Raw genomic sequence first — 15,841 nt, 5'->3', positions numbered from 1 at the left:
ACAACAGAAAGATCTAATAGGATGTCACGGATATGAAGTGCATTGATAAAATTAACCATAACTCCTACTTTCCTAAAGCTACAGAAAACATACCAAATTTTAGAAGTAATTAACATAGAGTTTACACCTCTGTTGTAAACAAGACAAGAGTGCAATCACACCAATTAACTGGGGCTTGTTCCACAAAGGTCAGGGCCAAGCTGCTCCTGATGTTATAGATGGGAAATACTGAGAAAAAAAAAGGGGGGGGGAAACTGAAGCATGGATTTTTTACTGCCTAATTCCAGGCTTTCCTCTTTAAAAAGGCAAATTCATTTTTGCCAGTGTTGAACACCCTTTCCATTTACCAACACTACTGTTTAATGGAGCCCTCCCAGGATGGAAGCCTTCTCCATTATAGCATACACAATAAGCCACTTTTGTTATTCAGACTGCACTCTCGTGGTCCTTTTAGCCAATTACCTGAAGTCATGATTTACAAGTAAGTGCTGAAGATATCTGGTACCACTCAGCACCTTCTGCAATTTATTCACAAACAGAAATCTGCCTGCAATTCTATCACTATATACAAAAAGAAGTGAAAAAAGTCAATGTGGCTTGAAGGTCATCTTGTCCAACTTCCAGATACTTCTAAATAATAAGCAACGTTGCTCCATTTTCATTCTCTTACCCAATAAGAACCTCTGTCTTCATACTGCACACCCTTCTTTAGGAATCACAAATCTTTATGCAACTCTACTTCTAAATAGGTACCACAGGAGTCACAGTGGTTCCTTCTAGAAATTTTCAAGGGACTAGTTTGAATTTAGATTGAAATACAAGTCTTATTTCTAGGGTCAAAAACTTAAACCTATAAGAAACTCAAAAACCAGGCACAACCATTTTCCTTCTTCTGGGGTGAGTTCCCAATACATTTAGAAAAAATAATCCAAGTTTCCTTGTTCCTACGATCGTAGCCCTAATACAGCTGTCTAGTGAAACAAATAGAGAGATAGCTGCTCATTTTCTATTGAGGTTCTGCATCATTCTTTGGATTAAAAGGTCCAGTCAACTACGTACAGCAGAATACTCATCAGAAGCAGAGTATTTTGATCCCACAGGAAGGGAATAGTTCTCTCAAAGAGGGGCCATACAGAAGTGGAAAAGTGGGATAAGTTTGTCTGAGCAGATGGGAGTCTTCAGCAAGATATCTGATTGAAACCAAATGTACATAACTCCCATCACAGCACATCTAATGCAATAATAATTTAGAAAAGAAAAGCAGTTTCCTCGTCCAAGTAGAATTATTTAAACAACTTTAACTACGCAGAAACACAGAAGACAGTTAATTTCTGCTGCAGAAGTAACAGCCTTCATTGCTCAAATTCAGCAAGAGACAGCTTCCACCAGGGTGCAATTTGCTGCACAGAAACTAGTCATGCAGCCTTTCTTCCCCCATAGGCAGTCCTTTCCCCCATGGACTCCCCCTGGAACTCCTGAGATCTGGTGAGTTGGAGCACTAGAGCATGAGAGGCTACAGATGCATTCAGAAAACTTGAGTCTGAGCTGAAATCACCGTCAAGGCTGCTGTTAACTAAATCACATAGATGCAACTAGAAAAATACCACTTCTCAGCTGTTTTTTTTTTTGTGCCACTGGACTTCCAGGCATTCATTAACTCCTTTGGTATGTGGGGATACAAGCTTTGCAACACCCATCATGTCAGGCAGGATGAACTACAAATTCTAAATGCAAGTATCAGATTCTGTTTAATATAGATCTTTCATCCTGTCCTACAAATATCTTTAATAGCAACCAGATATTCAAGTGATATCAAGTGCTGACACTGAAACAGGCAAACTAGTAAAATGTACATGAACCTCCTCCAGAAGATAAAGTATATTATTTTTATTTTCTGAACTCTTTTTATTTATTTATTAAACATACCTGAGGAACACAGCTATCACTTATAAATCTAATTTTTGGGTCTCAGAAGGTGCACTCAGGTGAGCTCAAAAGATAGTTTACTAAGACATAGGTTTGACTGCAGCCATTCCGAGCAATACTGAAGATAGCTTCCTATGCTGAAATTGCTTTTTTCCAGCTTCTTTTTCCTTTCTTCAAACATCTTACTCCTATACATGTAGCAGAGCCCAACCACATTCCTGAAGGCATACTGCAGGTTTCACCAGTTTACAGTAAAATCAAACCCATGGATTTAATTAGTTCCTTGTTCTGAGACTTTAGTTTGATTTGTACGGCTTGTGATCAGAGACTACAGAAGCTCATTTTGTACAACACATCCTTTTTAGCATGCTTGTTATGTGATCATTAGTGGTCTCCTAAAATGAGTTGTTTAATCTTGCTACCCCTAAAGCCAAGTGAAAGGAATCAAAGTGAGAAAGCCCATCAACTTTCCATTTTCTGAGTAATACCTCATTCGGTCAAGAATTACACTGGAATTTACTTAGTTACTTACATCTAGGGAATCTTCATTGACCAGGATGAGAGACATGCTCTGTGAAATGAGTCTGCAAGAGTACCCTGCAAGAGAAAGGAAAGAAGAATTAGATTTTTGGAGAAGTATTACAGTTGAACTCAGTCTTAAAAGGAAGTCAGATTATATACATATATGTATGTCAGACTGGGATTTACATGTGAGCAGTGACTCCCACCAGGCAGGCTACTGGAAGGTTAAGGCCACGCTCCAACTTGACAAGTTGATTAGCAATGGAGACTCCATTTTATCTGCTATTCCAAATACACTGCTTAACCAAAGAAAATACAACATTCTTTAGAGATATAGCATATCTCTACAGTAAAAGTAATCATTCCTATACATAAACTTCATTTATCCTTATGAAAGCTGAATGACCTTCAGCACATTAAAGGAATGGATCTGAAGTCAGTTGAAGCTACATCATACAGCTGGAAGCACAGACTCTACATCAGCACACATCACTGCATCACACTCCACTTAGCCTCAGCATGTGCTGTGGGGGTTTAGGTGGAAGGTGATCCTGAGTTTCATCAAAAAACACAGTTCAGGTGATACTCAGAGAGCCTTTTCCAGCTCCTATGGGCATCAAGAGATTGTACTAGATTGTTCTTCATGTGCGAACAACAAACAGCACATCATCACAGTGCAGAGCAGCACTCTGAAGGCAGTTCAACACATTCAGCAGGACACCACGATTCAAATAAGAAAAAAATACTGAAACTAGAAAAATTCCTTATTTTTTATAATACTAAGAGCTAAAGGTTGCAAGACTACTTCATAACATTGACCCAGCAGTTCTTCCCTCACTGACATTAGATGATGAGCCATCCAGGATATATGTGAATGGAGTTAACAGAATAAACAGTGTAATTCCATCACTATTAATGAGAAGAAGCAAAGCAAAAGTTGCAGACTGGCTCTACTGCATTCTCAAAGCACATGCAAGTTCTCTTCCAAATGGCGCTGTGATGTGGCTTCATAAGCACAGGTTTATTCGTCTATTGAAACATTAACCATATGCCTCATTGCTGAGCTAAGTCATGCAAGAAAAGAAAATACAATCAAACTGTTTCAGTTCTGCCATACTTTTGCATCAAAATGAATCACAGAAAATTCACGAAATAATGGTTGTGAAATGAGGCCTAAAAAAGGGTTGTGGGTTTTTTTTCTGGTCTATTTACATTTTTTTATGTTGTAGTAGTATACTACTTCATAACAGTAATGCTCCCAAGGGGAACCCCTGCGAGTAGAACCACTGTCAGTATAAAAAGATTAAGTCTCTCTTTGTATCTCCCATCAGTAAGAGAAACTTGAGGCATGGATTTGTTCTCTGTGAGATTTTTGATTCCTAAGGAAGGCCATACAGGCTCATGAACTGCAATGCAAATCATTTATCCAGGCTACAGTATTTTTTATAATTGGGCCAGTTTTCTGGGTATAATCCAGGGCTGACAAGCCTGCATCAATGACTTCTGTCAAGAAAATCCCTCATCTTTCTTTGTGGAAGGCATAATTGCATCATACGGTCTCCTTCAGACACTACATATGATTACCTGCAGAAGTTTTGTTTCTATTCCATTTTCACAGCTGTGTATAATATGAGTATCAGATGCAGCCTTACAGAAACAGCAGCTTATTAATACAGTTAAGATGATAAGGTGTACTTTCTGCTTTACAGAAAGATAGGGAATGGCATGGAAACCATTGGGAAAGAGATGAAATATATGCTAGTGAAATGCAACCTGCAACACAAAAGCTTTGTAGACAGCCTACGCCAGTGAAGATGCCTTTTAGGGAATAGCACAGAACTGAGAAAGGAAGCCACAACAGGTACAGACAAAACACTGACTTGGGAAGAGAAGTCAGTTCCAAGTTTGCCATTTTTGAGAGTTAGTCCCAGGCTGAAGAACTATTTCCTTATTTTTACTGAGAAGAAAAGGAGGATATTACAAACTTAATCATTTCCCTCCATGCCAGGGTTATTCTTTCCCCAGAGAACAGCAACAGCCTCACGCAGTAGGCTGTTACAAATTCAGTATAAGCAATTCAAATGCATTTTCTAGGAGAATTTGATTGGAATAGCAGCTGCAACACCGAGCTGTAGTTTCTAAACTGCTGCTCAATGCTTCATTTTAAATTTTTCAAATCTAGCAAGATGCCAATTGACAACTGGAGCTAGAGAAAAAACACTGGAAAATGCTAACTTAGTCCGACTTGGGAGTCACAGAGTCAGAAGAGATCATTTTGTGCATTGTCATCACATTAAACAGGAGTGAGATCAAGCTTAGAATAGGAGATCTATGCATAATGCACAAGTTTCAAACTACAAAGATGTTAAAGTCTAGTATTAATATAAAACAAAATCTGGAAATCATAAAGTTACATGAGAATTTTGTAGTCCTGTTTTATATAGGAAGTTTTATAATAGCTATTTCTGGCAGAACTAACAAGACAAACAAAAACAGGCTCTGAGATCAGGGCGTATTTTTGTCAATGCTTTTGACTTGATCAACTGCTGGCTCAAAGCCAGATATAAAATGTCAATCGACACTTGTGAATTGCTGTCTGGGTCTTAAACTTAAAAGTCTGACTAAAAGCCCACGGAGCAGATGAATCAAGTGCTTCTGGGACTTGTTTCCCTTCAAGTATCCTGGGAGAAAGACTGCCTGAACCAGAGTTCAAGATCATAGCCCACAGGCACTCTCACACTGCAGGCATACAGAATACATCTGAGGCAAGAACACTTATCCTCCGTGTTTACAGAGGGCACGTATGCCCTGCTCCAGCTTCGCTGTGGGACACAGAGAAGCTCGCTGGCATTGCTTCAATTTCTGCAACTGAAAAATGACAGAAGTATTCCAGGAGAGGCTTGAGTAAGGTAAGGAAAACAGAAAGCAGTTGTACACGTAGATCTGTGGCTTCGTGACTTTCAGGTTACACACTTACTATAATGTGGAGATACAGAATCAAGGTATGTAAAATGGAGTAATTTAGAGACACTGTGGGTAAGTTGCAGCTGATGGCTACTGAAAAAGATTTTAGGGCCTTTCATACATGCAACTAGTTTTGCACAAGTTATTGGCTAGAGTACATCAGTTCAGATTTTCTGGGAGCCTACCAGGATGGTGCTAAGCACATGTCTGTCACAGATTTAAGAGTAATAGAGTCACTGAAAGGCAAGGGAGGTTCAGATTCTGCAAATTGTTTCAGGAGAATTACAATGCTAGAAGACCACTGCAAAGCCTTCTATGGCTTTTGGCAGGGACAGGCTAATGACAGCTTCAGCAGCTAAAAACAGAAAGCAGAATGTATGTCATGCTTGAAGACATTTCTGAAAACAGAACTCCTACATCCTATACTAAGTTGTAATGTCTGATCAGTATTAAAAGCCATCATGAACACACTCAGTCTGCAAAACTGGCACACAACTGAGTAGAAGGCGTGCAACCACCCTACAGCATTACTCTTTAGAGAAGTCAATAATGCAATTAAAAGACAACAGTTGAACACACAAACTCTGAAGACCAAAGAATCAAGAGCAAACTGGAAGAACAAAGTATTTCATCTCCTTGGGGTGGCTGCCAAGAGTTGCAGATGACCTAAGTACATAAGCATATCCATAAAGCAAGCAGCAGACTGTAAGCATCACTGCCACACACTGTGAGGAAATGAAGACACTTCTACTCCCAAGAGTGCATACAGTAACTGGAATGTAACTGTACATGTGGATCAGGTCTTAAATTATTATAAACAGTATTCTGTAAGGTAAGATCACAGAATCAGAAAGGTGGGAATACATCAGTAAGTTTAAGACATAAGAATACCCACCTTGTGCCTTGACAAACAATCCATCCAACCTTGTCTTGAACACCACCATGGACAGAGCACCCACAGCCTCTCTGGGCAGTAAGTACCAACACCTTACCACTCTCTCTGTAAAGAGCTTCCTCTGATGTGCACTCTAAACCCTCCCCCCTTGAGCTTAAAAGCATTCCCCCTTGTCCTGTTACTATCTACCCAAGTAAAAAGTCAATTACCCTTCTCTTTGTAATTTCCTTTTAAATACTGGAAGGCTGCAAAGAGGTCCTCTCACAGCCTTCTCTTCTCTAGGCTGAACAAGCCCAGCTCCCTTGTCCTGTCTTCATAGGAGAGGTGCTCCATCCCTCTGATCATCTTCATGGCCCTCCTCTGGATCCTCTCCAACAGTTCCACGTAGCCTGACATTCAGTGCAAAACTTTCATTCCAGAATTCCCAATTCTCCAAATTAAAGGCTTCCACAAGCCTCTCAGCTACCAAGGAGCCAGTCTATGAGTACAGATCAGGCCTGTTTTTGTTTTAAAAGCCCCAAACATCACATCTACTATGTAACCTGCTACACCTCAGACAAACGTTATGCAACCAAAATGAATACCTATGTTGAGAGCTGTTTCCTGTTTGTCCCCTGTCAGAATCCATATCTTAATTTCTGCCTTCATTAGTGTGGCTATTGTTTCAGGAACACCTGCTTGCAGACGGTCTTCAATGGCTGTAGCTCCAAGAAGCAGTAAGTCCTGAAAGAAAGAATCTGAGTGATTGGTTTCTTAGGATAAATCTCTGTTTAGAATACTCTAAAAACAGGGAATTAAAAACATGTTGTGCCTCATTGCCAATACAGCTTTTTGACAAGCACTACATACTGCAGCAGGTTTTTGGCGTGTCTCTTCTACTTCCCCAGCACACAAATCACATTTCAGGATGTATAGAATGGAACCCAGTGTTTATGATCAGAAAGTTGGCAGAGTTTCAAAAGCAATTAATTGAACTTACACAACTCCAAAGCTATCCTGTGGATGAACATATACACTGGAATATTCAGTAATCACTGTAGCAACATGATGAGTGGCCACAGATTATGTTTCTTAAGCCCACAGAACAAAAGTCACCTGGCATAACATCACTGAAACTAACTTCCCTCCTGCAAAATGTGCACATAAACTAGATACAATCAAAGCAAAAATTATTCCAACTATTTATGGATATGATCACTACATCTATGTAATAGAAGTGGTATGGACATTAATCAATCCAAGTATCCGTAGTCTAATACAGATGCATGCCAGAAAAGAATGTCTCACACAACCACTTAATACTACAGAATAAGCCATATTCATATGCAATTGTAGAGTGATTACTTGAAGAGATTTGGCATCATTACAGGGAAAAAAGTCAGGCTGACAAAAATACCAAAGAAATACATCTTGTCAAAAGGCATAACCCAGTTACCCAATTTTAACATTAGAAGCATTTTTAATGCTTGCTCATACATGCAAAAATGTTCAATTTAAAAGAAATGGATATAAATTGAGTTTACCCATACGCTCCATTTCAGGAACTGAGCAAAGACTGTAACAACTTCTCATGTTAGCAAGGACTAATTTTCTTATAAATTAGCAAAAATAGATGAAGAGAACATTTACAGCAGTTCTTGCTTGTATTTATCTATGCATGTATAAATAACTGAAGGGGAAGCTGTTATCCATACAGGCATGCAACTAAACATTAATTAACGTAAGCCTCGACAACAAAAAAGTTTTGTTAAGAGATGTTCAGTAGGCAGTAGTAAGAACTCCTATAAGCCATTCCCTTTAAAAACCCTTTTGAGTTTTGGTAAAACATTAGCAAGCAACATTTGAACATAACAAACACAGAGCAAGTATGTAACCGCAACATCTTGTCTTGTGTTCCCAAACGTAGCTGTTAAATGATTACACATTAAACCACAGTTTTGGGAATGGCCAAGCTACCTAAGCAAGGAGTTACTATAGCACCTGTTGAAGCCCTCTCAGCCAATTTACTGATACCCAAAGGGCAGATGAAGTTTGTCTCCACACACACAACTATACTGTGATCCCGTGGCCTCAGTCAGAATTAAAGTACCACTCCCGCTCTTATTTAAATCCCTTAAATGTAAAGATGGCATGTTAAAACAGTTATTTTATACTAAATATCAGTTTATTATCTAGAAATATATATATATATTAAAAATTCCTTATACTAGAGAACTAACCAGAGAAACACAAACTCTAGGAAAATCTAAGTTTCAAGTGCAATTCCTTGCTCACTCCCTGACCAGAAAGTAAACTAACATGAAAGGAATATAGTCGATTTTTTTCCTTCCAATATGGTGCTACAAAGTTCAAAACTCCAAATCAAAAGCCTACTTGTGGCAGCCCATTTTTGAGATGTTAAATTATGAAAGGAGGCAGATGGCAACAATGTTTTAAGGACTGAGAAAAACATCTTCAAGTTAAAGAATCAAACCCATGTTAAATGGGTTGATCAACAAAGATAATTTTTCACTGGTGAAATCAGTAAAAATATGAAAGCAAAGTGCAGGAAGGCAAAAAGCTACATAAATCTTCAGAATCAATGCTTAGATAACAACACTGCTACTGACCAGCCAACAGAAGATGACACATTAGATTTGAAAAAACAATACCTAATCTCCAGCTACCACTTCATGAGTGGCTGGAGCATTTCTCTTACTCCATTAAAGCTGGCTCCCATCCTAGTCTCAGTCTTCTCCCCTGTCCTGTCCCAAATAACTTGAATAACCAATGAAGAAGCTTCTGGAATTTGAATTGCACTGTTAATATTAACAAAAGCAATTTAAGGTCAACAAGTGTTTAAAACAAACCACTAAACAAAAGTCAGTGAAATACCCAGAGAAAGCAGATAAAAGACCAGTAAATATCAAACACTGGCCCCTAGTGTTGACATCTTAACATTTCAGCAGACGTGCCATCAGTTCAAACTTCCTCTCACACCTGCTTTAAACTTTCAGAATTATCCATTCAACAGTTCACATGAAAGGAGCAGTTTTTGAGCTCCAGGACACACTGAGCACATGGTAATGCCTGTAGTGCCCAAAACATCCTTCAGAAAACCTCAGTTGTGACTGCCCTATAAAAAAGAAGCAGCTTCTCCTCACATATTAGCAAGTGGGAACTTGATGCAACATGCTGACTATATCAGTTCTGCTATCAAGTTAGATTAACTTTACACAGGTTTTCAATTAAGAATACAATTCCATTCTTCTGAAACTGAAAAGAATTCTTTGTTATACTGTATCTAGCCCAAAATGCATGCAAAAGCAATCAGCATTCAGCCCTCAAAAAAAGTCTTACCTTCTCAATGATCTCATAGCATTCTTCCAACTTCTGAGCTCTGTCTTTCAAAACTACACTGGCTTCATTATAGACATTCAGCCACTCTCTGTAAGAGTTTTCTGACAGATCAGCATAAGCAATGCACAAAGTCCTCAGACCTACAAAACAGAAAGCAGTGCAATTTTAGTACATGCAGTGACTGAATATCTAAAAAATGGCCTAATGAACAATAAATTCTTCTCACAGAAGCTCTTATTGCAAACCAGTGAACTATGGTTTACTGTACATTTTTAATGCACTTGTTTCCACAGATACTGTGTCGGGCTCTTATAGGTTACTAATGCTGGTGCAAAAAGAGAGCCTAATGGGTACAAGCTTCTCTCTAATTCTCAGTACTGTAATCTAGAGTAAATGCCAATATTTTATCCTATTGCAGGAAAGGGAACAAAGCACTTCCCTGTGAACAGAGGTGCTACATCAGTCAAAGGCCTTGAGACCATCTCAGATCATCTTGTGTCCTCCAGACATCTCAGTATGTTCATGTTATCAGTCTGCTTCATGAAGCCAGAGACTAAGTCATCTGACTTTTTGCAGTGGTAAAAATACCTGTTACTCCAACTAAATTAATGTCCCTTCATTTAATCACAAATACTGAGCTCCAACTCCTTCCAGATTCCATTTCTGTGCCATAATTGCACAGAAGAAGTAGTAGGGCATATTTCCTTACGTAGTTATCTTAAAAGTTGCTAATCTGCTGCTACATATCAATTTTGAATATATAACCATCTTATTTGGTAGTAGAAAGCTCAGATAATGCAGGAAATAATGTAATAAGTCGAATTCTTTTGACATGCTGTTTCTCTTACCTTCTGTGGCAAAGTACTCAAGATGGCACAGTGTCTGCTCCATATACTGGGAATCTTTCGAAAGCCTCTCAAAAATTACATTATCCTATTAAAAGCAAATTCATTACAGTAGTGTAAGTTTACATACAAAGTTTATATGTACATATTTACTAGCTCAAGTGAACATGCCTGACTGAACTCGCTTACATAAGAACCCAAGACTTATAAATTTAACATAATGCATTCAGGTTTTAGAGGTACTGGTTTGAATAATCTGAGCTGTGCCCAGTGGCAGAGGTCGTAGTGCACCCACTTCACAGAACGGGCACAGATGTACACTCTGCCTCTACCAAGTTTAAATAACAGGGAATTCTCCATCATGTAATCCCCCCTCAAACATTACAGAACACTCCTTTCTGAATTAAGCAAATGTACTATTGTTCAGAGTATTGCAAGTATGTTTTCTTAGTTAGTACTCATTGTAGCCTTCTTGTAATCCTTTCTAGAAAGACTCCCATTGATGTTTAAGAACAGAAGGTAGAAAAAACCTTCCTCCCACAACTCCTTTAACAATAAATCAAATGGCAATTGAAATACTTATGTACATGAATAAAAGAAGTAATCAAAATGCAGCAGCATCATCTATCTGTCTTGTCTCTGTCTCTTTTATCATGCGATCACCAGAACAGAAAGATTAGATGAGCAGTGGATGCAGCAGAACATACAAAATGAAACACCACATTGGTGCTAAAGGGTTGTAGCAATTAGTGTATTGGACATTTGATCCTGCTCAAATCAAAGACAGTGAGAAGTTTTTTACTCCTGTTTTCCATCCTTCTCACTGCCAATCTACCAGAAACTGTTAACAGAGGCAGAGGCACAGTAACAGCAGTGATTGAACATGAACAGGTGCAAATCAGTGAGAAGTTACTATGCACAATACTTTCAAGTACCACGTAGCAAAAGCAGGGTTAATTCATTCTTGCCACATTAACTTGAAGCAAGCACCATCTTTGCCATATCATAGGAGTTAAACTGAAGCAGGCCGTACACCCAAGTCTATGTGTGAAGTAAACCTTACTGGAAGTTCGAGACAGTCTTCCCTGTTGCAAAAAGTCACCTCACTGATTTTCTACTGGAACACTATGGCAATGGACAGAACTGTTTTTACAGTCTTTGTATTTTGTTAAGTTATTGTCCATCAATGGAGACAGAAACTTAACATGGAGCAAGTCATGATGACAAATAACAGCAGGTGCAGAGATGTGAGAAAGCCAGATCAAGAGCCAACCACTTGAAAGCAAAAGTTAGTATTACAGCTTGAGACTGCAGCATTTTGTCTAGATCCTGAATTCCTGGTGCACGGCTGGGTGAAATCCAGCCCTTGCTTAAATTGAGGGTACTGTTTCTATTAGTTTCAGGATTCCACTTGGATAGTAAATAGCCTAACAACTTGCCTGCAAAAGAAGTCAATTCAGAAGGAATTACAGACCTCTTAAATCACTTGGTCCTAAACAAAAAACCAACTGGTATTATGTATGAGACCTGAAGTGCCAGCATCGGTCACAGCTGTTGAAATAATAACTGGTAGTGTTAGCTCTCCACTGAAGTGTTATAATTACTCACAGCTCCTTTGCAGTAGAGACGTAGTTTTCCTGCTGGCGTTCGAACAATCACAGACATTCTCTTCCTGCTACTATTGAAAGAAAAACATTTGTTTTCATTATTTATATTGATGAAGCGGAAGCCCTGTTCTAGACAGTGAATCCTCAGTTGTGCTTAGAGCATCAAGGATCAGGTGAGATGGAAGAGTAGTAACTTAAGACCTCACAATCCTAGAAAGCAAGGAGAAATATTAAATTGCACATTCCCAGCTTCAGCCCCGTGGTTTCCATGGACAGGCACTTGATTAAAACACCTATACTTGCAGCCAAACATGAGCAAGAGCTCAGAAAAAAGCAAGATGGCTCAACAATTTTCTCGAACAAAGAGGAGTCATTTACACTCAACTCTTTTATTATATCTCAAAGACATTAGCTTTGGGGATTCCAGCTAAAAATTGAAATATTAAAGCCGAAAGTGTTACTCCTAACATATTGAAACAAATACCTACTGATATAGGGGCCATTATTTAAGTTTTTAACTCAAAAGAATGCATAACATGCAAAAATATCACAGAAAGCAGTCACACTCCAGACCAGATTTTAGCCTTCTTACTCTCTGAGAGCTGCACATCAAGACAGCCAAGTCTGGTATACTTATATTTTTAAAGTAAAGCTAAACAGTTTAAGAGTCTAAGGTTTAAGAGTGTAAGGTAAGGGATTTTTTTAAACTTAATTATTTTAAATACATACATTTTGACATTTCACTTATCCATCTCTCCTTTCTAACGCTGGAAATAAAAATGCAGTTTGTAAGGGTGAGAGGCAAACAAATAAACTCCTGTCAAGAGAACCCTGAAGAAACTGTAGTTTCATATTCAAAAGTTATCTGTAAGCATACTTGGACTCATCCTTGAAAGCCAGGCTGGATGGCTCTTTAAGCAACCTGATCAAGTTAAAGATGTCTCTGCCCAGGGCAGGGAACATGAACTAGATGATCTTCACTGGTCTTTCAAACCCAAAGCTGTCTATGACTTCATGTAATTCTTAGCCAAAAAAAGGACTCAGAAGCAGAGGGAAACCAGGAGCAGAGGTGTCCTCCTTCCTTTCTTACAAGTATGTACAATGTGAAGTCTCAAACCCTTCTCTTTAAAAGTTACTCTGGCAGATTTAACCCCTTTTTGTAGGCTTGGGAAACATTTACAGAATAGCAAGCTCTTACTATGTGCCATCAGACAAAAACGCCTTTTTGTGCTTTCCGAAGCAATTCTGGAAGGACAACTGCAAACTATGTCAAAAATTTATACCACAAACTAGTTCCCTGGGGAGCTTCCACGTGCTTTTGGGATGTAATTATAGGGACACCCTAATTTGGTCAAGGGGGAAAGTTGATAAACACAGGGAAGGGCTACGACAGCATTTTCTAAAAGCACTGAATGAGGGCTACAGATACTTCTGTCTGTGGACAGCAGTCAACTTGTCAGAAACTCTGGAGGACTCTTCTAGCATCTCTTAGATATTTCCATACATAGCCTAAGCAGCTATATTCAGAATGGGAAAAGGTGAAAAGAAATCCAAAGCAATCACAGCTAGTTGTTCATAGCTGGGATGCTCGTTACAATAAGCACAAAAAGTCCTCCAGTGAGCAACTCTACCCACATAAGTAAAACACAAGAAATTCACAAAACTTCTGTTAACATTCAATCTGAAGTCATGTTCTTGAAGTAGACAAAGGATACATCAAGATATAAGTGAGACATGGAGCAACACTCCAGAGCAGCAACTTCACAGTAAAAAGAGCTTGGGTAGCTACCACACATTAAATATTTTATAGAAAACTTACCTGGAAAATTCCAGAACATTAAGAATTTCAAAGGTTTTTTCCTTTCCCAGCTACAAAAACAAAGATATTTACTATTTTAAGTACAAATTGCACAATAATCCCATGTGCTAACACATACAAGTTAGTTGAAGCATTTTTGCTTATACATCCTGGTGTAAATATGCTGAGATAATAGCTCCCTCTCCTGGTATGTCGAGCCTTGTTTAATGAAGATCGTTTGACATGGCACTTCTGTTTACTATTTGTATACTACTTCAAAAAGAAAATAATCTTGCTGTTAGAGATATAAGCATCCTCTGCTTTCTGCAGAGGGGATAAGAGCACAGACAGATCTAGAATATATGCCTCATCCTAAACTCTTCCCCTTAATCTAAGCATTAGTTTCCTACAAAGTAAAAAGTTTGAAACAAGTTCCAGACTGTCAGATGTTTTAAGCTTGGAGTTGTACCAAAAACATGAAAGTGAATGCACAGACAAGAAAAAAGTATAGTCATGATTCTTAGTAAGCACCTACTAGGTATCCCAGAGAAAATTCTTATCTCAGCTGCACCTCTACACATCTGGAGCCGTTTCAGCACAAACTGTAACTTAGAGTCAGAATGTGGCTCCATGAGTTTGAGGCTGCCCATGTCAAATATTATCTGTTAGTTACACACCCCAGCACACATGCAGAGATTGCAAAGCAGATAAAATTTATTCAAAGATTATCTAACTTGGAAGAAAAAAAAATGTTTTAATATAACAACATTTCAACATTTAGAAGTAGAGTAACTACTAAATACAACAGTCAGAAATGTGCTAGACATGCCTTTTAAGAAACGAGGGGATGTAGCAGTGAGGGACATGGTTTAATGGGCATGGCGGTGATTTTAGTGGTCTTTCTTGACCTTGATTCTATGACTTCCTTCTGCATGTGTGCTACTTTGTGCTTCCTAGGTTAAATGAAATGTTCTTCAAGCACAACTGCCATCATTTCACATGAGCTTCCAACTCCCTACTGCCCATTCCACAGAGAAGAACAGAGGACTTTACATATAAAATAGACTAAGACAACTCTTCACAATCAACAAAAGCCTTTTGTACCTATCAAACTAAAGGCTTTATAAGTAAGAACCAAACAGGAAACATACTTGCTCTACATGAGTTTGGCACACTGTGCCATGCAGGTCAACCTACCGCATCAATGATAACTGAATGTGGAGTCCTTGCTGTGAAGACATAACCAAGCTTTTTTGCTCCTTTCACTAAAGCCCCTTCATCTGCCAATAAAATAAAAGATTAAATTTGATGTGATATGCAGAGAAAGGAAAGTACAAAGCTCACATCTAAGGAAGACACGGTGCAAAAACAGAAGCTCCCCTTCCCATGTATTCAAGTTTCCATGTCTGTACAACTGCTAGAATAGCTCTGCACATTCATTGGAATATTCACATTTTACTCCTTGAGAGGCCATGTGAGATCAGTTAGACAAAATTCATAATCCATCTGTATAAAACATTCTGCAATTACTGAAGCATTAAGTTCTACTGTTGTGGAGGAATAATAGTTTTCTTCTACATGAAAAGGGGGAAATACCTGTTCAGAAAATAAGATCAAAGTTGAGTTACTCTATACTCTTACAACATACATCTAAAGGGTTTGAACTGGATGTGCTTTAAGGTTCCTTCCAACTCAAGCCATTCTGCGATTCTGTGATGGGGAACAGGGTCCTGCTATTCTGAATGTTGACCCAACATAGCTCTGCCAGTACTACTTGTGCTTCCTGAAATGACAAAATGGGTGAAGAGCACATCCAAATAAGGCCAGGACTCTGCTCTGTATTGAACTGGGGTCCTGTTTCAGCATCTACTCAATAAAGAAAAACAAACTGCACTCGTGCCAAATATACCAAGTAACTGCACATGCAGAAACAAATCAGTACTTC

General features: G+C 38.7%; 1 protein-coding gene across 7 annotated transcripts in view; it reads right to left on the bottom strand.

Annotated features, from left to right (window-relative positions):
• Nucleotides 1-15,841, bottom strand: part of ATP8A2 (ATPase phospholipid transporting 8A2) — a 280,727-nt gene that overhangs the window by 198,694 nt on the left and 66,192 nt on the right. For all 7 annotated transcript variants that reach the window (XM_085536352.1, XM_015852108.3, XM_085536349.1 and 4 more), the window contains 7 exons: nucleotides 15,094-15,176; nucleotides 13,918-13,967; nucleotides 12,100-12,169; nucleotides 10,495-10,579; nucleotides 9,647-9,786; nucleotides 6,892-7,030; nucleotides 2,459-2,523 (listed from right to left, as the gene is read on the bottom strand). In XM_085536352.1, coding sequence (XP_085392478.1) covers nucleotides 2,459-2,523; nucleotides 6,892-7,030; nucleotides 9,647-9,786; nucleotides 10,495-10,579; nucleotides 12,100-12,169; nucleotides 13,918-13,967; nucleotides 15,094-15,176 — 632 coding nt within the window. The remainder of the gene's footprint in view (nucleotides 1-2,458; nucleotides 2,524-6,891; nucleotides 7,031-9,646; nucleotides 9,787-10,494; nucleotides 10,580-12,099; nucleotides 12,170-13,917; nucleotides 13,968-15,093; nucleotides 15,177-15,841) is intronic.

The sequence above is a fragment of the Coturnix japonica genome, chromosome 1 (genome assembly GCF_054131305.1).
Source record: "Coturnix japonica strain WE chromosome 1, WE-NBRP24, whole genome shotgun sequence".
Lineage (NCBI taxonomy): Eukaryota > Metazoa > Chordata > Aves > Galliformes > Phasianidae > Coturnix > Coturnix japonica.
Note: the sequence above shows the minus strand (reverse complement) of the source record. Positions and strands in the feature narration are given on the sequence as shown.